At 46.5% G+C, this 19652-nt stretch overlaps 4 protein-coding genes across 4 annotated transcripts; 3 read left to right on the top strand and 1 right to left on the bottom strand.

The window, feature by feature from the left end:
* Positions 1-1423: 1423 nt before the first annotated feature.
* Positions 1424-6084, top strand: PAAG_00968 (E3 ubiquitin-protein ligase HUWE1; the record flags this gene model as incomplete). Its single annotated transcript, XM_002797063.1, has 5 exons — positions 1424-1477; positions 1549-1793; positions 2158-2804; positions 2925-5102; positions 5165-6084. 5 exons carry the CDS (start codon positions 1424-1426, stop codon positions 6082-6084), a joined length of 4044 nt encoding a protein of 1347 aa, XP_002797109.1.
* A 3034-nt stretch (positions 6085-9118) lies between these two features.
* Positions 9119-10860, top strand: PAAG_00966 (L-threonine 3-dehydrogenase; the record flags this gene model as incomplete). Its single annotated transcript, XM_002797061.2, has 8 exons — positions 9119-9156; positions 9328-9397; positions 9498-9566; positions 9635-9650; positions 9719-9919; positions 10032-10177; positions 10264-10576; positions 10667-10860. 8 exons carry the CDS (start codon positions 9119-9121, stop codon positions 10858-10860), a joined length of 1047 nt encoding a protein of 348 aa, XP_002797107.1.
* A 2126-nt stretch (positions 10861-12986) lies between these two features.
* PAAG_00964 (hypothetical protein) lies at positions 12987-13962 on the top strand (the record flags this gene model as incomplete). The annotated part of the gene is made up of 2 exons (XM_002797059.1): positions 12987-13381; positions 13503-13962. The coding sequence occupies 2 exons, from the start codon at positions 12987-12989 to the stop codon at positions 13960-13962; spliced, it is 855 nt and encodes a 284-aa protein (XP_002797105.1).
* Positions 13963-15617: 1655 nt separating this feature from the next.
* On the bottom strand, positions 15618-17389 carry PAAG_00963 (hypothetical protein; the record flags this gene model as incomplete). The annotated part of the gene is made up of 4 exons (XM_002797058.2): positions 15618-16507; positions 16572-17106; positions 17182-17261; positions 17386-17389. The coding sequence occupies 4 exons, from the start codon at positions 17387-17389 to the stop codon at positions 15618-15620; spliced, it is 1509 nt and encodes a 502-aa protein (XP_002797104.2).
* Between the last annotated feature and the right edge of the window lie 2263 nt (positions 17390-19652).

The following is a 19652-nucleotide window of genomic DNA, read 5'->3' as shown; positions in this document are numbered from 1 at the left end:
CCCCCCCCCCCCCCCCCCCACAACACACACACACACACACACACACACACACACTGGACCGACAAAGCCACACTGGGAATCTAGCTGGAGGTATGCGTAAGCTTTGATTTAGAATGATTGGCAGCTCCACCGCCAGTGTTTCTTAGTCTGAGACAAGCTTTGTGACAGAGAAGATACCGAGCACTATAGGGATGAAATCAGGATTGGGCTGTTGGAGCTGGATACCAAGGGGAGCCACATCATGCTTCCACAGCCCACACCCACCCCCAGCTCCGGCTAAGAATGGGGGTTCTTACAGGGGTGCCCCACCCCGCCAGGTTCCCCAGACCTCCCTCGAAGCAATCGACTTTTTGAAAGGGAAATCCCTAGGCAATCGACACTGGCACACTCGTAGGGAAGAGGTGCGGCGTCAACAGAAAGATTGAATGCTGCACAGTGAGGAGCTTTGGCTGGTAGGCTGGTGGCATCATTGAATACTCACATGTTTCGGGGGTTGAGGTGAAGGAAACATAAGTTTTAAAGGGGTTCACTGTGTAGGCATGCAGGGAAGGCCAACCTCCACAACCAGAAAATAACTACTAAATGTAACAACAACTGAGGGGTGATGATACCGAATGCTTTTTTATGATTTTAATGACGATGTTGGTGCTCGTATTATTGCAACAAAAATTGCCAAAGATGATTTGTGTGACGAGACGCGAGAAATCTGGAGCAACTTGCTAATAGTTCTTCCAGGCTTGAAATGGATCCTTTCTGTTTTATGATTGGAGTTGTTATGGAAAGATTGGGGCTGTTGGTCTTGCGGCAGCAGCTGAGTCGTCCCCGATCCGGCCCGAGACGTTGGTCGAAGATGACAGCGCATCAATCATGAGTTTGAAACTTTTCAAACCAAGGAATAGCCGCTAGATATAATACGGCAGTGAACGGGTAGGGCAATGGAATGAGATGGTCTGTTGTTTCCCGGTTCTGGAGTTGTGTGTAGTTGTGTGGGTGTCCACTTTGATGGGTTCTGTCCGGCCTCAGCGAACCATAAAGACGGCGTCTATTTGGGAATGGCATCCCTAGCCTAACGGGGGTTTGGTGCCTACAACAGCCCCCCAATCTTGGTTAAGGCCGGTAGCCCCATGCCCCATCCTCCCAGCCCGGTACCTATGTATCTATACCATGTTCTACCCTAATTATCAGAAGGGTTAGAGACGGTTGGTTGCTGGCACATCTTACCTTCAAGCGTCCGCTGTGATTTTAAAAAGCGCCCAATAACTATTCCGGACCAAAAAGCTGTAGTTACATATTTAAGGTGATTCTGTCTGAATTGTCTTTGTTTGGTCGCTGCTCCGTAGTTACCATGCATCATGCATGGACTTGACCGCGTGATCCCCCGGTGCTGATCAAGATATTGCACTTCGTCCACCGTTACATCCACATGGCCAACTCCTTTGAAACATATCCTGTGCCCGTGAAGGTTGCGGGCACTGTTGTAATAATAATCAACACAGAGTACTTAGAGGATATACTTTCATTCATTCATTCATTCGTTCGTTCGTTCAGAAGAAGCAGAAGAAGAAGAAGAAGGAGAAGGAGAAGGAGATGGAGATGGAGATGTTGAACTCCAGTAGCTTCACTCGGCGTGGGCTGTTCCTGCTCGCCTGCTCCCAGCAAATCAACGGCGAAGCAGCAGCAGCAGCAGCAGAGCAGAGCAGAGCAGAGCAGAGCAGAGCAGAGCAGAGCAGGTCCAGCCCAACTTCCACGCCGCCACCGGCTGGCGGTTCAAACAACAACAACAAAACCAACTGGTAGTCATCAGTGATTATTCAGTGGCAGGAGGCACTACGATTAAGCTCCAGTCTCCCGTCAAACAGGGGCGGGCAGATACAGGCCTTCTCCCTGACCGGAGAACGGGCAGACAGACGTTGGTTGGCGATCATCTCCCAACAATTGCAGCTGGCGCCAGTATTCTCAACGATCGAAGTGGAACGCCTAGAACATTTTCACCCTGCTATTCCCCCCGCTAACCCCTCCTCTGTGGGTTCTCAGTCTCATGTCTGACATTTGTCGTTAGCTGTGGGTTCCGTCTTGCCCCTCCTCTGGTCCCACCCAGCCGGAACAAGAAAAGTAACAGGCTAATTTATCTTGAAACCTTCATTGGATGTGGAGCAGCTCCAATCAGGGTTCCCTAGCTTGCCTGCAGATCCCTGGAAAAGAGTCAAAGCTCTCCGGTCTGCAGAATCACTTCACGATCCCGATGTCTCCACCTTGGACATCCCGCTTCGAGTCAAACCCCCTTCCATCGGCGTCAAAGCCTTCCAAGAGTGTCTCCTCGTCTCCGTCGTTGGCCCATGATGGCAACAACCCACCAAAAAATCCGCTAACGTATCGCTCCGGAACCCCTCAAGCTCACCCACAAAGCTTTCAAGATACCTCTTCCATGTCGACTCCGTCGCGTCGTACCCATACACGCTCAATCAGCCATCCATTCCCCTCGTTGTTTGGCTCTGGGAAGAAAAGAGAACAGCCAGCTGGTGGAGATGCATGCACAGACTTTTCAGATGACGGTCGCGTACATCCTGGGCGGTTGTCGAGGTCGACCAGTCCGCGGAAGGATAGGGTACATGCCAGTGGAGGTGAAGAGTATGTTTCGCGAAGGTGCATCACTTGCGACCATACCAATGCATTCCCACGTGGCATGAAGGGCTTCAGATGCGGTAAATGTACCGCAATGAATGACCTGGAGCCACGCCACGATTCTTTGAATGCTCAGTTCGGTAATGCTGATGGCCACTCTCTTCCGCACTTTAGACCAAACGGTTGGTTTCTGTACCTCAATCCTTTTTTTTTTTTTTTTTTTTTTTTTTTTTACACTGTTTACTGGGGACTAACTATCTTTAACTGTTGCTTATTTTCGCCCCCTTCTTTTCAACAATTAGTGCCGTACTTGTCTCTTGAAATTACTCGGGATATCATTGAACGATGTCTCTCTTCGTATCTACGGTCGTTTTTAGATGAAACTGAAGAACGAGGCCCCGTCGTCGCGCCTCCATTTTCGGGCAAGTCCGCCGTGTCTGACGCTCACCACCAGGGAAAGGCTTCGTGTGCCAGACAATTCCATACAAGAAGTCCATCTCCCTCCCCATGGTCCAATTTTGAAACCTCGCGTTCGCATTCCCCTGGCTCTCACTCCCCTGCTTCTCGAGTGTCCTCTCGTGGAAATGCAAGAGATTTGGAAGGCGATATGCGGGGAATGTCTCTCTCCGACACGGAAAAACCATCACACCACGTTAGGCACATTCGCGGATCGGACAGTTTGGTTGTGCCGGATGGGACGCGTGCTGTTTCACAGTCTAGTCAATGCGCTTCTGGCAATGAAAACAGGCCAGGTGTAAGTCGGTCAGCGTCAATATTTCGCCCCCTGGAAAACTATATTAACGATTGCTTTAACGGCTGTGATACGATCAATCACTCATTTTTGACCGTAAGACCACATCCTCCTCGAGTGGCAAGCGAGGGAAATCAAACATCGACAGGCTTACCCGCTGATTCACCTGCTAACCCTCTGTCAAGTCCGCCTGTTTTTCAATTTGATGCAAAGACCCTTTTGCTCAGTGATGTTGCAGAGAATGGCTCCTGGTGGACGGGCAACCGCATGCATGTTAATCGTTCAAGTGAAGACTACCCGAAGGACAAAGCTTTCGGAACAAATAGCGGATTAACTAGCTCAAGGACTCCGCGTATAAATTGGGCTGATCTTGCTGATTGGTACCAAGAGCTTATCCACGCTGGTGAGTCCTGGACCAAGAAATGGATAGAAATGAGGCCAGATGGAACAGACAGTCCGGAAAAGCTAGCGCTGGCCAAATTATGGGATGCAACCGATGTTTCTGTTCTAGACCAAGAAATTAGGACATCGCGACGACATGTCCAAATTGTACTTCTAAAAGCTACGGAAAACTTACTCCAGAGACCAAGGCGCCCCCTGAAGCGTCCGGAAGATATCAGATTTCTATTGATTTTGCTTGCAAATCCGTTACTCTATTCCTCCAGCCTGGGCGGCAACCCACGGTTGGCATCATTTTCCAAGACCCAAAGACGGTCTGAACGCCATAGGCCTGAAGACCGTGGAAGTCCTGCGAGCAATGCCACCAGACCTGTCCTCCACTCGCGTTCGGCCTCGATTTGTGCATCAGGCGAATTACCAGACCGTCGCCCTCTTATCATTAAAAGGATTCTAGGCCTGCTCTCGAATTTGCCCACGGAATGTCACCACATACTCGTTTCCTGGTTTTCGAGATTTTCTGAAAGTCATATCCGCCGCATTGTTGAACTAGTAGGCAGTTTTGTCACATATCGCTTGAATAGAGAACAGAAGCGGCGACGGACCAATCCGACCAAACTCAGAAATGGAGACGATTTGGATGACTACGTTCCTACCTTTTCATCTACTGGCAGCACGACTCCCGCCCAGCTTCATTCTGCTATCAACCGCGAGAATACCCCAAAATCTCCTGCTGCAACTCAACAAGCCATTACGTACAGTAAAGATTGGCAAATCAGAGCGGCAGCAAAGGTTATGGCACTTCTATTTTGCGCGAACAATATGACTCACAGTCGGAAACGTGACGGGGCACGAACTGGAGCAGAAGAGGTATTGAGACCCGATGGCCAGAGCAGCAGGCACCTTATTCCAATAAGCACGTTTTACAACACGCTACTGGATTATTCTGATCTGATTGCAGACTTCGATGCATGGGAGTCTCGCAATGGTCAATTTTCATTTTGCCAATACTCATTCTTCCTGAGCATCTGGGCGAAAATACGCATTCTTGAGCACGATGCTCGACGACAAATGGAAGAGAAAGCTCGAGAAGCCTTCTTTAATAGTATTTTGGGTCGAAGAGGAGTAAGCCAATATCTAGTGCTGAAGGTGCGAAGAGAATGTCTAGCAGAGGATAGTCTGCGCAGTGTTAGCGAGGTGGTGGGTACTGGACAAGAGGAAATTAAGAAGGGTCTACGGATCGAATTCCTTGGTGAGGAGGGTGTTGACGCTGGCGGCCTGCGTAAGGAGTGGTTTCTTCTCTTGGTTCGAGAAATTTTTGATCCCCTTCACGGTTAGTCCCATCACATTTCCATCCATTTCTGCAAAGTGGAACTAATCTATTCTGTTGATTAGGACTTTTTGTTTATGATGAGCAATCGCAGTATTGTTATTTCAATCCATTTTGTTTTGAATCATCGGAGCAGTTCTTCTTGGTTGGTGTGTTGCTTGGCTTGGCAATATACAATTCCACAATTCTGGACATTGCCTTGCCGCCATTTGCTTTCAGGAAGCTTCTTTCCTGTGCACCTTCAAATAATGTGCCGGCCCTGTCGACTCCCCAACAGGTCTTTAAATGCACTTTACAGGATCTCGCAGAATATCAACCCGCACTTGCAAGGGGCTTGCGCAACCTCCTGGAATATGATGGCGACGTGCAGGAGGCATTTTGCCTGGATTTTGTTATTCAAGTAGATCGATACGGGAAGAAACTTGTGTTGCCGCTACGCCCTGGAGGAGAAAAGAAACCAGTTACTAACTCCAATCGTCGTGAATACGTTGATCTTTATGTCAAGTACCTGCTAGACACAGCAGTGGCACGCCAATTTGAACCCTTTAAACGAGGGTTTTTCACTGTTTGCGGAGGAAACGCCTTGCATCTCTTCCGCCCTGAAGAGATCGAACTTCTAGTACGTGGTTCAGACGAACCGTTGGATATCCCATCGCTACAAGCCGTCGCAGTATATGAGCATTGGCAATGCGAAAAGCCCGAACAGGAGCCCGTGGTGATATGGTTCTGGGAGTTTTTCGCCAGAGTCTCACCAGCCGACCAGCGCAAGATCCTCAGCTTCATCACTGGAAGTGATCGCATTCCTGCTATGGGTGCGACAAATCTTATGATTCGTCTTGTGTGTCTGGGGCAGGATTCGGATAGATTTCCGACGGCTAGGACGTGTTTTAACATGGTTGCGCTGTATCGATATATGACTCGGGAGAAGTTGGAGGAGAAATTGTGGAGGGCTGTGGTGGATAGTGAGGGTTTTGGTTTGAAATAAATTATTCATAGCTTATCTATAAAATCATCCTGTTTGGTGATGCAGTTTGTTGTCTTTTTTTTTTTTTTTTTTTTTTTTTTTGTTTGTTTGGCGCTGGGATTTATTGCTGATGTGCATTTGTTCGGTTTTCCCTACCTTATTTTTGGTGGCATTGACTCGGTCACCTTGCAACAAAGCTCGGACCTTATTGGATCATCTTCCTTTTGGATAGCTTTTGGATAGGTGTTAGAGAGGTTTTCGGGACTATAGAGCATCGTTTGGATTGTGTGGTTTTCCGATTTCATTTTTATGAGGTGGAGCTTTGTCTTTTCCCATTCCGTGTTTGGAGAGGAGGAGAGCGCACTTTTGTTTAGTAATGGTGTTTGGTTATGCTTATAGACAGAATGGGGTGAGAGTGATATTATTTGGTTTGCTTGGTTGCTTGGTTGCTAGGTTGCCTGATTGGTTTGCTTTGCTTCTTCCCTTCTCCTCGTTTTTGTTAAGAGCGTTTGATATTGGCTACGGATTAGTTTACCTGGTGATTAGTTAGACCTTATTAATGGGATTTCTGAGAAGACATCTCTTGTGGCATTAAGTGCCCCTCCCGTTCTATCGCCATTATCTCTCGGAGCTTGGCTTCATTGGAAATGAGCTCAGTCATATCCTTTTCGAAGGGAGGTTGCTAGGGTTACGTGTGGCCTAGATCTGCCCCTAGCATCACTTTCTTTAGTTCGGGGACCAAAAGCCCACCGGTCTGGTACGGGGCTAGTCCCGAACTCCAACCAGCGAGGTTGAGCTGGTTAGTTAAAACGTTCGGTAAAAAACCTCCGAGGTCGCTGAAGTTAACTAGTTATATTCCAAATATCACATAAGCCGAGATAGCTACTTACTTGGTCCAACAAAAGCGGCCCAAAAGCTTCCGAGTAAACTTCTGCGTCCGGCTATTACACTGGCAATGCACCGGCTCCGCTCCCATGCTAAACCCCCCCCCCCCCCCGATGCAGCATCTTAAGCACTAGCACTCCATGGATAAACCTGGGTTGATAGATAGTCAGATTCAGCATCTTACTTTTGGTTTCTGCTGTGTCTATTCCTTTTGCCAGCAGATAACTAGATGCTACGGGGGTCCACAGGAAATGGGTCATGTGGTTTGAAGCGCTCAACAGCTTACTCCAGACTGTTTCCGGGGTTTCGCGGTTGAGGCGCAGGGGGTTGCAGCCGGGGTTGAATGAACTGTGTGAGGTCGCAGTCCAATGTCCAAGTGGTTCCTGGCGTCTAGTGCGGGAAGAGTGTGGTCATGTGCCGCAGAGGAATTTTTCCTTCTCCAAGCTTCAGGTTTAGGAACTGATTTGTTATTTGTTTCCAGTGGTTCCGCCTGGTGGGCTTCGATACAGACGAATCCTCCAGATATCCCAACGATCGATCCTTTGGCGATGAATGCAAATGCTCCATGCCCTGAATGTCAAGGTCCAGCGGAATTGACAAGTTTATGCCACCGACGAATCATTGCTGCTTTTTAATGAGACGTCAAGGAGGGGAGGCAATCGACAGAACAAGGGAGAAAGCCATCCCCTTGACCGCTCAGTAGTTAATCGAATAACTAAATCGGAGAAATCCAAAAACAAGCTGCTCTCGAGGGTCACTAGTTTTGCATGTGTTAAGTGCCAAATGACCAAAAGTAAAATGAAATACTTTGTTGGGTTTGCTCGACTTGGTACCTTTTTTCATCCAAGTAGTTGACTTGTTGAGAACCAAATGACAAGCTTTTTATTTAGCTTTTCGGCCGCATGGTTTGGCCTCTAAACTGCATAGTTATGGCAGTCTTCTCTTTTTACTTTCCCTTTTTCCATGCAAAAAGCACCGGGAGAGATCTGACTAGACCAGCCAACCAGATCTTGAACAGGGCGTGAACCGCTAATGACAGCAAGATCAGAAGAAAAAATAATTAAATAATTAAATAAAAAATAATCAAATAATTAAATAAATAAAAAATAAAATAATTACGAGATGAAGGCGAGGGCGAGGGCGAATAATGTGGTGCGGCAAATGAATTGCCGTTAGCGACAAGAGGGGCAAATAGGAAAAAAGGAAAAACCAATTATGGGATGCATGATGCTGGCTGTCAGTTTGACACTGAATCTCAGCTTGGTGATGTTGCAAGTTGCCGCCTCTCTGCTCCTTTAATCCACAATAGGGCTCCATAGCGAAAGAATCCTGGTCCATTTATCAAGCCAGCCCATACGGGGATATATATCCCCACAGGTTTCCGATCATTGTTGCCACGATCCCAGACGGCACACTTCTTCTAACCGTCCCGTGGGTGAACGGTAGGAGGGCTTGTCGGCAGGCGGAACAGAACATGCATGAGTTGGAAGGGAACTAGAATAGATTGTCAGCTTGCTCACCGTTCCAGATTTCCGAGTGACGTCGCAAGGACCCTTTTTAAGCTTTCGGCGTTCTTTTTCTGCAATGGCGTGCGCCATTCAAGGTCCAGGGGACGGACCTTCGATCTGGTGGAAATAAATTACAGCCGTACCGGTACCTGGGCTAGGCCGACTTCAGAGTTTTGTTTAATCACTCATGGCTCTCCCCAACATCATCGTGGAATAAATGGTGAGATTTGGCTGGTTTGGTATTTCCCGCCTCCCTCTAGGGCTGCTTGGTGGACGGGGCCGGTGGATTTCCTCCCCCCACCATGATGCGACCGACGTTAGTCACGTTCTCGAGAGGAAGATATAATATTTCCTTAACCCGTAACCTCACCGATTGTTCAAAATCGCCCTCATCTTTCTTATCTCCTCTCCTCTCCTCTCTCTCTTCTTTTTTTTTTCATTTCCCACATCTGCTGCCTTTTCCCTGAGTCTTCATCACACTTCCTCCATTTCCCCAGAAGATTAGGTATGCTTGGAGACCCGCACGCAGCTCTCTAACCTTAAACCTGAGGGGACCAACAATGGCGGTGAGATAGATCAGCGATTTGTCGGTGCTAACTCTTTGGACCTGACCACAGATCTCATTCGTTGCACAGCTCGGGAAACGAACCTCCTCACACACAATGGCCGGCCAGATCCCCAAGACTATGAAAGCTCTCCAGTTAGTTTTTCTCTCCTTGCTGCTTTTTCATGTCACCCCGTCAAGATGCCAAAAATGCACCGAAGGCTAGAGATGGTCACTTCTGAAGCGGGATCATAGGCGTTTCCCAAAAACCGGATTGTCTTTCTTCGTCTAGAACGCCTGCTAACCTTTGGGTGTCCATGTCTCCAGATACTCCAAGCCCGAGGAGTTTGGACTTGTCAACATCCCCGTCCCAACGCTGCGTGAGAATGATATTTTGGTATGGGAAATCTTGCAGGATCCTTCCCGCTATGATGCAAGCATCTTGCATTCCATGCTGGATTTTCTTTTCTGATTTCGGGGTTTCATACATTGTATAGATCAAGGTCAAGGCCTGCGGTGTGTGTGGCACGGATCTCCATATCCACGAGGGAGAATTCTTGGCAAAGGTAAAACTCCCCAATACATCCTATCTCCTGTTCTTTCGACTGGAAACTGACCGAGTCGGCATTTGTAGTTCCCCTTGGTGCCTGGTATGAGAATAGCTTTTGCTCTGCATTTCCCTCGTGCTGTGTACTGAGTTGTGGACGTGCAAAACCAGGTCATGAGACTGTTGGTGAAGTAGCCGCCCTTGGCCCCAAGGTCAAGGGTTTCACCATTGGTGACCGTGTCGTTGCCGACAACTCTGAGCTCTGCGGAACATGCTTCTACTGCCGACGCGGAGAGGAGTTGCTTTGCGAGAATTTTGAAGCTCACGGCGTGACCATGAACGGGGGTTTCGCTGAATATTGTGCATACCCTGGTAAGAAAACATGCCCGTTGATATATTATTATTATTATTATTATTATTATTATTATTATATATCCAGTGGGGATGGCAATAGAGACCCTGACACACTTCTCAATCTATATAGCTGGCAGGGTATTTAAGATCCAGAACCTTTCCGATGTTGACGCCACATTGCTCGAGCCCGCATCGTGCGCTGCCCACGGTCTTGATAAGATCTCCCCAAAGATGGGCTCAACCGTCCTCATGTTTGGCGCCGGCCCGACTGGCCTCGTAAGTTTTCACCTGCAAGAACAAATACTATTTTTTTTTTAATATAATTTTGTTTTGGCCTGGCATCCTCACCTACAATTTCCTAGGTTCTCGCTCAAATGCTCAAGCTGAACGGTGGATGCAAAGTTGTCATTGCTGCCCCTGAGGGTCTTAAAATGGATTTGGCCAAATCCCTCAACGCCGGAGACGAATACATTTCTCTCTCCCGGGAAGACCCAAGTGCACAGTTTGCCAAGCTCAAGGCCGATAACCCATACGGATTTGATATTGTCGTTGAGGCCACTGGTAGCGTGAAGATTCTGGAAGACGCTATCAACTACGTCCGTCGCGGTGGTAAGCTCGTGGTGTATGGCGTCTATGCTGCGAAAGATCGCGTGACGTGGCCTCCCTCCAAGATCTGTATGTCTTTGCACACCACCCCCCTTTTTATTATCTAAAGTGCTCGTGTTGAGTTCGTGGTCAACTGACGTTCTCCTCTCCCTTCATCAGTCGGCGACGAAATCACCATCCTCGGAAGTTTCAGTGAAACTTACAAGTTCCCTGCTGCCATTGATTACCTTGATTCTGGCAAGATCAAGGTTAACGGAATTGTCAACAAAGTCTTCAAGATCGAGCAATGGGCTGAGTGCTTGGAGTCGATGAGAAACAAGTCTGCCATTAAGGCTGCCATTGTCTTCGATTAAGATACCTTCTCTCATATCTCGATGTTGTTGGTTGGTCATTTTGGAAGTTGTGCTGCGTTGGTACACATCTAGTTTACCTGTATAATGGCAATAGAGAAATAGAAGGCATAATTTTTGTATAAGAGAATGCACGAGCTATTTTATGAGAATAGAGCATGAATATAGAGGAAAGAAGAATAATCAATGTCAAAATGAAAATGAGTGTGCATTAAGAGACGTGTTAACATAAGAATTTTGATCAAGTTGATGACTGGAAAACTTGTGTTGATGTGCGGTGCGGGCCCTTTCCACGTTATATAACATCGCATTTGAGGACCTTGGGGTGTAAATACTTCATATTTAGAAAAAGTATTTTGTACTTCCCACACTAATCAGGTGGGTCAGATTCAGGGAGTTCAATATCACTGAAGTTTATCCCACAAGAATTGAAGATTCAACAGAGTATTAGGTGTTTGTATTCATGTCACACACTTCATCATAATTATAATGACTCTACCTCTTCTTTTGTCAGCCGATCCAATATTTGCTTTCATGAGGAAACAATGCAGAGATAGAAGGAGCATAAGAAGAGAGCACTGAGCCTATAAAACAGCATCATCCACAATACCTAGGAGATATGTGATAAGTTGCTGCGTGAGCATAGATTTTCATGCAGCAAATAATGAAAATACATTTAATCTGAAGCTGAAACACATATGGTTCTGATTAGCAGTGGCAGTCCGTCTCCCTAAAGGTAAAGCTGGAGAGATAAGAAGACAGAAGAGAAAACTAAGTCTAGGGCCATCAGAAGATTTAATGGAGGTCCGGATTACCCCTGGATGCACAATCAAGATAACAAACCCAGGCATCTATCTTTATTTTACTCAGGACGCCGTTTCGAGAATCGGTGTTGGGGTCACAATCCGCAGTCCATCAGCAATTCGAAGATAAACCGTGGGTCCCAATGGTCGGTTGAGAAGCGCTTCTCATTCCTAGCGTCACTTTCACCCTTGTTCCTTTAGTTACATGGAAGCACCGATCAAACGTGATGCGCGCCTGAACCATTGCGTCACGTGTAGTTATGGCATCCAGAACACTCACAGCTTCAAGATATTGGGAGCAGCGTGGAAGGGTCCACCACGACCAAGGGCTCGTTAGAGGACGTAATGACATCAGTCTATTTTGGTAAAACTTCCCATCCGACTTCCAAGAGAATCTTTGGATCACTGGTAGTTGAGGGTAAAAAGAAGCACCATTCGGGTTTGTATTAAGAGGTTGATAAATATATCCAATTTCGTTTAATCTGCTGGACAAGCTGGCAGTTAGTGTCCATTGAGCATCGTGATGATAGATAGGTCGAAGACGAAGTTTGCATAAATGAATATTTCATCGCTATTGCCTTTGGTTAACTCACTGGTAGCAGCCATGAGCTGGCTCGACTGATAATCGTTCGGTGGGCACATGGTAAAGTTTATCGCCCGTTTAAATATCATCTGCGCTAACTCCAACTCCTTCCAAATAATTCACAGAATATACTTGTCTCCTCCCAAAGAGAGGAACCCCCCCTTTTTTTTTTATTTTTTTTTTTTTATTTTATTTTTATTTTTATTTTTTTTTGTATCAGTGGGTTGATCTTACGCCAGATTTCCTTCTTCGAATTGAGGCAGAAAAGAGCCATGCTAGATTACCGTTAGTCATTAGCCGTGGACAAGGATATTTTTCAAGTTGTTAATCGCAAACATACATTATTTTAGAAGCGTAAGGGTCATGATCTTTTTATCTAGAAATTGCGGAGTCAACCCTCCAGGTGTCATGGCCAAATGCCTCTTATTGGAGCGATCTTACATTTGCTATATACCCAGCGAGGTGTATCCATTTGAAGGTCTCTCGAGGCTCTGGCTTTGCTCGGCTGCTCGACCAATAGAAAGCGGGGGAGTGTGGTTACAATAAGGTTGTCAGCCGCAATTGATACCATCCGAGCTTCGAAGCTTGGCGGTGCCTTTCAAGCCAAAATAGGTTAGTGCCAGGCTGACTTAACCTGAGTTTTTAAATTTACCTTATCAACCTGAGCCGTTTGATCGAACCTGTCCCTCATATTTCTTGAAGAATCGTACCAAGGGGAAAGAAATCAGCAAACTAATGAAACGATGGTTAAACCACTGACATTTAAAGGTGATAAAAAACCCAAAAAGCGCAAGCGTCAACAGACCGATTCCGATCCTTTTGAGTCTCCTTCCCGAAAGCCTGATAGCCAGAGCGCTCTCAAAGGTATTCCCGATGATGTCTCAGCTGCCGACGAGGACCAGAATTGGGTTTCTGCAGACACACCAATGGATATTTTAGGTCCAGTCGTGATTGTTTTGCCGTCTAGCCCTCCAACGTGCATCGCGTGCGATGGTAATGGAAAGGTTTTTGCTCATGAGATAGAAAATATGATTGAAGGCGATCCGGGAACGGCAGAGCCGCATGATGTGAGACAAGTGTGGGTTGCTACTAGGGTAGCGGGTACGGAGGGAATTAATTTCAAAGGACATCATGGGCGGTGGGTTCCTGTCAATATTTTTCTTTTCTTTTCCTTTCCTCCCCCCCCCAAAATGTCCGATTCATGGTGTCAAACATTAGCAGTGCAACGAATGTCGCTAACCACCAGATACTTTTGACAGATATCTAAGCTGTGACAAATACGGAATTCTAAGCGCAAATACCCCCGCCGTATCCGCATATGAATCCTTTATTCCGATACCCTCACCAGACCTACCTGGTACAATTTCCTTCCAGGTGGCCGGCGGCGACAAGGAGGCATTCATCTCCATAAAGGAACCCCGAGGAAGCTCTGCATCTATAACAACGTCAGCGATCGAGGTGCGTGGCGATGCCTCAAGCATCTCGTTTAACACAACCTGCCGTGTCCGCATGCAGGCACGTTTTAAACCTAAATTGAAAGCGTCCAAGGAGTCTAAGGCCCTGGAGAAAATCAGTCGCAAAGAATTGGAAGCTGCCGTGGGGAGGAAATTGGAAGATCACGAGGTGAAGAGGCTGAAAAAGGCGCGAAAGGAAGGGTCTTACCATGAGGAGATATTGAACGTTAGGGTTAAGGGGAAACATGACAAGTTTGCTTCATGAGGGACTTCACCATCCAGTAGCCTTTTTGGACTAACATGTGATACCAAGAATGGACAATTGAGTCGGCCGCGTTCTTGCTGTATCGGTTTCTTATAGAGTTATGGCACCCGTGAGGCAATACCATGATGAACACCATCAGTTTTTGAAGGACGGTGTGCATTTGCACCAGGACGAGACCGGAACGCATATATGAATGTGCTATGTCCCTCAAACCGAATGCTCCAGCTTTTAGCCATACCTCTCCGTTTCGACTACGTCTCGCCATATATATTTGCTAGGAACTCACAGGCTTGGCTTAGGACAACAGGGCAAAATATTGATCCGCGGTTCTTAAGGTCAAGGTGACAAGGTGGATATTATTTGAAAATGGCATCTCAACATATGCTAGCCCAGAGATACGATTTGTTTCTGCACCGCGCATGATGCACTTATTGCAAGAGGGCTTCTCAAAGCCACTTATAAAAGGGGCCGCCAACTTCCTGCACATCGGATTGGAATGCGCGCTGGATACTGAGCAAGTCTATGTGCTTCAAAATTGCAATGCCCTCCCCCTTCGCTAATTCCACTTAAACGCATGTACAGATTTGTATTTTAAAGGTGGTGTCAGCTCGTTCCAATAGATATTTACACAGCAAAAATTAGCAAACCTATTTGAGAAATGCAAGGTAACTTGATGATATTTATTTAAAACTTCTAAAAATGTAGTGCTTTGGTAGAGAAACTCATAATCAGATATCCCACATTTCCATCAGTACCCACGAACTCTACTCATTATCTTCTAGAACATTCAAAGACCATTCCGCACCTCCCTCGAGACAAATATTGTAATTAAGACATTCCTCTCTCCCGGAATTTCCCACATGGAAAGAAGGTGGACAGAGAAGAATATGTTTAGCAATGAGAATATAATTTGGGAACAGTGAAGAAGAGGTTTGGGAGATTGAAACAGAACATCCATCTTACCACCAGGGAATTTCCGCATCCACGAAAGTTTAGGAAAAGGGTATCAGCCGCGAGGAAAGAATAAATAAAAAAAAAAAAAAAAAAAAAAAGTTTAGAAGTAGGAAAGGGTAATTGAGTAAGAAATTGAATGCGTTCAACCTCCCCCTGAGTCGATTCAGCTGATTAACGCCTGTGGTGAGAACCGGCTCCGCGGAAGAGCAAAATATTGTGTAGAAATGACTTGAGCATGAGGCGAAAAAAGCATATATATGAATATACGACATTGCGAAAGATTTTGGGTTAATCGATAGAACAACCATCGTCAAAGATTAGATAAGTATGGCGGGTATGGTTTGTTCAAAATTTCATAGGATATGTTTATATATCCGAAAATAAATAGCATGGTGAGCTAGGCATGGGTCAGTGAGAAATAGCGTATAAATATCTAGCCTACCGTATTGCCGGGAATACTTTATAGAGAACTTTAAGCCCTATAGAAACAGATATTTTAGCACGAACAACAGTGCCGCGGCCGGACGCAATATTATAATAAGAGGATATGTGACATGGATTAGGATGTTTGGAGCTGGCGTACATGACGACTGAGGCAAGTGTCGCGCCCTCTCGCCGTCTGCAACCATGGGATGACCACCTAACATCTCCATAGCCCTTACACGCGTTTCTTTGCCGCTGCCTCGAGGGTCTAGAATTATCTAGGTGGTTGTAGATGGAGGCGTAACTGTGGCTTGGGCGGCATTTCTCGACTGCCGTAGCATATCTGTAACTGGATGGCGGAAACCGCTGCGTCGTTCATTGGCTCTCAGTTGGGGTAATAGGCTGAGAATCGTCATGACCCACCCTGTGTTGCGATTTTGGACCTCTCGAAGCTGGCGAGCAAGCCGCTCCTGGCGAACCATGACATGGGTTATTTTCTCGGGGCAATATCCACGGGGAAGAACACTTTTCTTGCAAACTGGGCAGAGACTGCTGTTCTGTAAGAGGAAATTGTCGATACATTCTGGGTGGAATAAATGCTGACATGGAAGTTGGCGGACTGTGGTTTCGCCGCTAACATAGTCATCGAGGCAGATAGAACAGGTGGTTTGTGAGAACGCTAGCTGATTGTGGCCTCGCTGGTTGGTACCAAAAACCGTGGTTTGTGATTTTAGTGAAGGGGTGGGCATTGGTAGAGACTGCAATTTCTGTGTAAAGAGAGCCTGCGATGCACTTGATATGCACTTCGAAGGTGATACCAGCTGAAGAAAATGTCTCTTCTGATCCACGGGGCCTTTATGACATTCTTCAGAAGGATGATTTGGCATTACTTCTGCCGGTGGAGGTGGCGTCAGAAATTCATTTTTTCCCGATTCGTGATGTATGTAGAGTGGCATTTTATCCAAAATGGTTCGAGGGACATTTAGTCGCCGAATACCCAATATCTCTAGATCAACTTCTCCTGCTGCGACTCTCCTTTCCAGAGCGCTGCGTCGGTGGATTTGAACTAGCCGCACGGCAATGGATAAGGAAAGGACAATACCAATCAGAATCCCTAGCACAGCTAAAAGGAAAACCCAGATGCTTGGGAGGCTGCTACCATTGCTCCCTAGACGTATATATCAGTTTCAGGTGTTCAAAAGAACTCCACGGACATGAAGAAAGCGTATTACTTAGGCCAATTTTTGAATACATCCGAATAAGTTCATCGTCGTCAAATGTCCTCGCCAAGTCTCTTCCATGTGGAACCTCAGCCAAATCCCCAGAATACTCGCTCAATGCACGCATCAACGTCGTACCATATTCACCGGGGATCGCGTAGACAGGGAATTTATTTGCAGCTTTCCACTTGCCGCCATCATTTAGATCCCAAAGCGGATCGTCCATTGGAGGAGGTGTGTCAGTCGATGCATCTGGTCGATAAAAAATGGACGCAAGTGAGGAACTTCGTGACTGTGCTGCTAAGAAAGATAAAGTACACGTGGGAGAGACCCAAGGAGCAATCGATATTAATATATTTACATTTGGAAGATTGGATTTTCGAGTTGCATTTGCTGGTATAAAAGGGGCTGTCATCTGTTTACACGGATCTTCGGGATCGAGGTCCGCTACATAGAGCAAGCCTCGGATATCAAAATCATCCCCTGCATTTGTCGTTGACAGCGTTCGGATCCTACCGCCAATCCTGAGTTCAAAGGAGATGCTGGCCTGTATTTGTGTTTTACAGCTTTCGTTAGTGTCCAGCTTTAGAGGTTAGACGAGGGTCGACATATTCCTCCTCACATCTAGTTGTACTGGAGTTGCTAACTGTGATCTTTCTGATGAGGGGATAGCGAAGACCACAGTGTCAAGAGTATTTGCAGCTAATAATATATCAGCCAAGGATGTATCATATCACTTTCTTCAAATCTTGCAATTTGCTTTGGAGATATCTCTACAAGTTTTCCGAAGGTAGTCGTGCCCTGGGTCCAAGGGTGAAATACTTACTCATCTTTTGACAAGAATCCCGTAAGGCTCTAGTGACAATAAAAACGCTTATTAGGGTATATAACTGGAGAGCTGGAATTAGAACAAGTATATCGAGCAGTTACGTAGTAGTGTGGTCAAAAATCGCAATGCGGCGGGAGACTTTTGCCTTTTGCCGCTCACAGTGAAAAATGCATATAACGATCGGCCAGCGTCACCAATAGACATAGATTATTTATCTCATCTAACAGTGAAGCAGAGAAATCGGCGAAGCCTTCTTTGCAGTCCTTGTCCTTTCGAGGGGGGAGTGGGTATCGGGATAGCGACATCCCAGCAGCTTATCTAGATACTCGCACTGAGACGCCTTTTTGGGGTCTTCGGGCGGTGCGGGCGAGAAGTGTTTTGTTTGAGGTTGCCAGGGTGCGCTTGTTCAAAGCATGGAGTGGATTGTCTTCAACATCATGAAGCTATTGGCATTTGTTCGCGGGAGTTGTTGTCGTTGTAGTTACATGCAGTGTTTCTTCAAGTAGTCAGCTGCTCCCTTGCCTCGCACCTTAGTTAAGTCACTAATCCACAATCCCACTTAAGGTCGCATAGACATCTCGTATCTGACGTCTCTCAGAGTAGACCTGGACCCAGACTCTTGCTCTTGTCAATTTTGACATGGAGTGGTTTTGTTTTTCTTGGAACAAGATTCCCCGCTTTGGGAACATATACAACATATAACTACCCTGATATGTTTTTCTTGCTCTCCGGAACCGAGAAATGGATGTGAAAAACTTCCAAACACTTTTCTGTAGTTCCCCAAGCCAGCAAAATTGCCTACTTTGGCACGTAACCTATTCCATAGCTCTCCTGAGGTCAACTGAGTATGGAATCGTTGTTCTAAAACTAATTTCGAGGTTTTCCTAAGTCTCATGCTGTGACTGGGGACCCTATCCAGGGCTGTCGATGGGGCTCCGCGGCATTGGAATATATGTACTGTGCAAGTTGTGATTATGATTTATTCAAAAGGTTAATAGGGCCTCTTTAAGGGTGTTGTTGCAAACACTATTGCCAATCATTTGGCTCAGACTAGCCTCTGAGTTGCCCGCAACCGATATTCTCTCGTCGAGAAGCGCCTGATACCGGGGTTGTGCTTGAAATTTCATGGGTTCCTATCCCAAGAGGTCCCATTTAGTTGACAAAATATCAGTTAGCTTAACCCCACAGGTTAGTTTGTGTTTCAGTCGCGATAAGGTAGCCATCAAGCTACATAAGTAGGGCACACTTTGGCTGTCCTTTGGTAATCGCACAAACTGTTAACAGACCAACCACCCTCACTATGACGTTGGGAAGGTGGAACTCATCCTTGCAAATAATAGTGGTCCATGCAACCACAAGGGTAAGTTCAAATTTTAGGACAGCGCCACAATTTGTGATAGTTAGATAGCAGGTATATAGACTACTTCTTCCTGCAAGTCTCCCGTGGGCAAGGTGGGGCACCTCGGATTCCGCCTCTTCTAGAAACACATTCACACGGTATTTGCTGTGGAAGGGGCCGGCCAAGGGAGAAAGGATAGAACTGCAGAGGCACAACAGATGTGCCCCCTTGTTAAGCCTGACTCGAACAAACATCCAATGTTCAAATGGGAGACAGTTTTGAGGTGAATTGTCCTCTCATCATTCCAACTCTCCTAGCCCATAGGTAGCTTCTTAATCGAACGTGATCAGATGATTATATCCCACAGCGCAAGAAGCTAAGCTCCTTCACACAATAAATACCATACAAAAACCTGATTTGACAAGACATTCAGAAGTTACTAGTGGTTAGTTTCTTCTCGACACACGTAGTTCCTAGAACTTACATTACCCTCTCTGGGTCTAGCTTAGCGCACTCGAAGCGTGCAAACTCTGGAGATGAAGGCCAGAAGACGCCAAAACACCAAACTATTCTCTATCTCAAACCTGGGAGGGTGTAACTCACAACTTTCAGCTGGGGTTAAAGAGTCCAACCACCCGTGGAGCTGCGTCCAAAGGTTGTTGGGGAAGAACTTTTTCCGATAGCCAAGCGCTAAACCAGATACGGGCTAGTAGAATACTTTCTGCTTGGCGCCAAGCAGATCCAGCCTCCGTGGTAAGTCACGTGATACAAATGACCTCAGTTCGCGAGCTAACTTTATTCGAACGGCGAAAATTGAGGGCCCCGAGAGCATCGCGAAAACATGCGCGACCAACCAGCTAAAGAGACATCGTCGAGATATTCCAATTGGAGAAAGCTGTGGAATTTGCTCGCGAATCAACTCTGC

Source organism: Paracoccidioides lutzii (genome assembly GCF_000150705.2).
Source record: "Paracoccidioides lutzii Pb01 unplaced genomic scaffold supercont2.2, whole genome shotgun sequence".
Lineage (NCBI taxonomy): Eukaryota > Fungi > Ascomycota > Eurotiomycetes > Onygenales > Ajellomycetaceae > Paracoccidioides > Paracoccidioides lutzii.
This window is presented reverse-complemented; position numbering and strand designations above follow the sequence as displayed.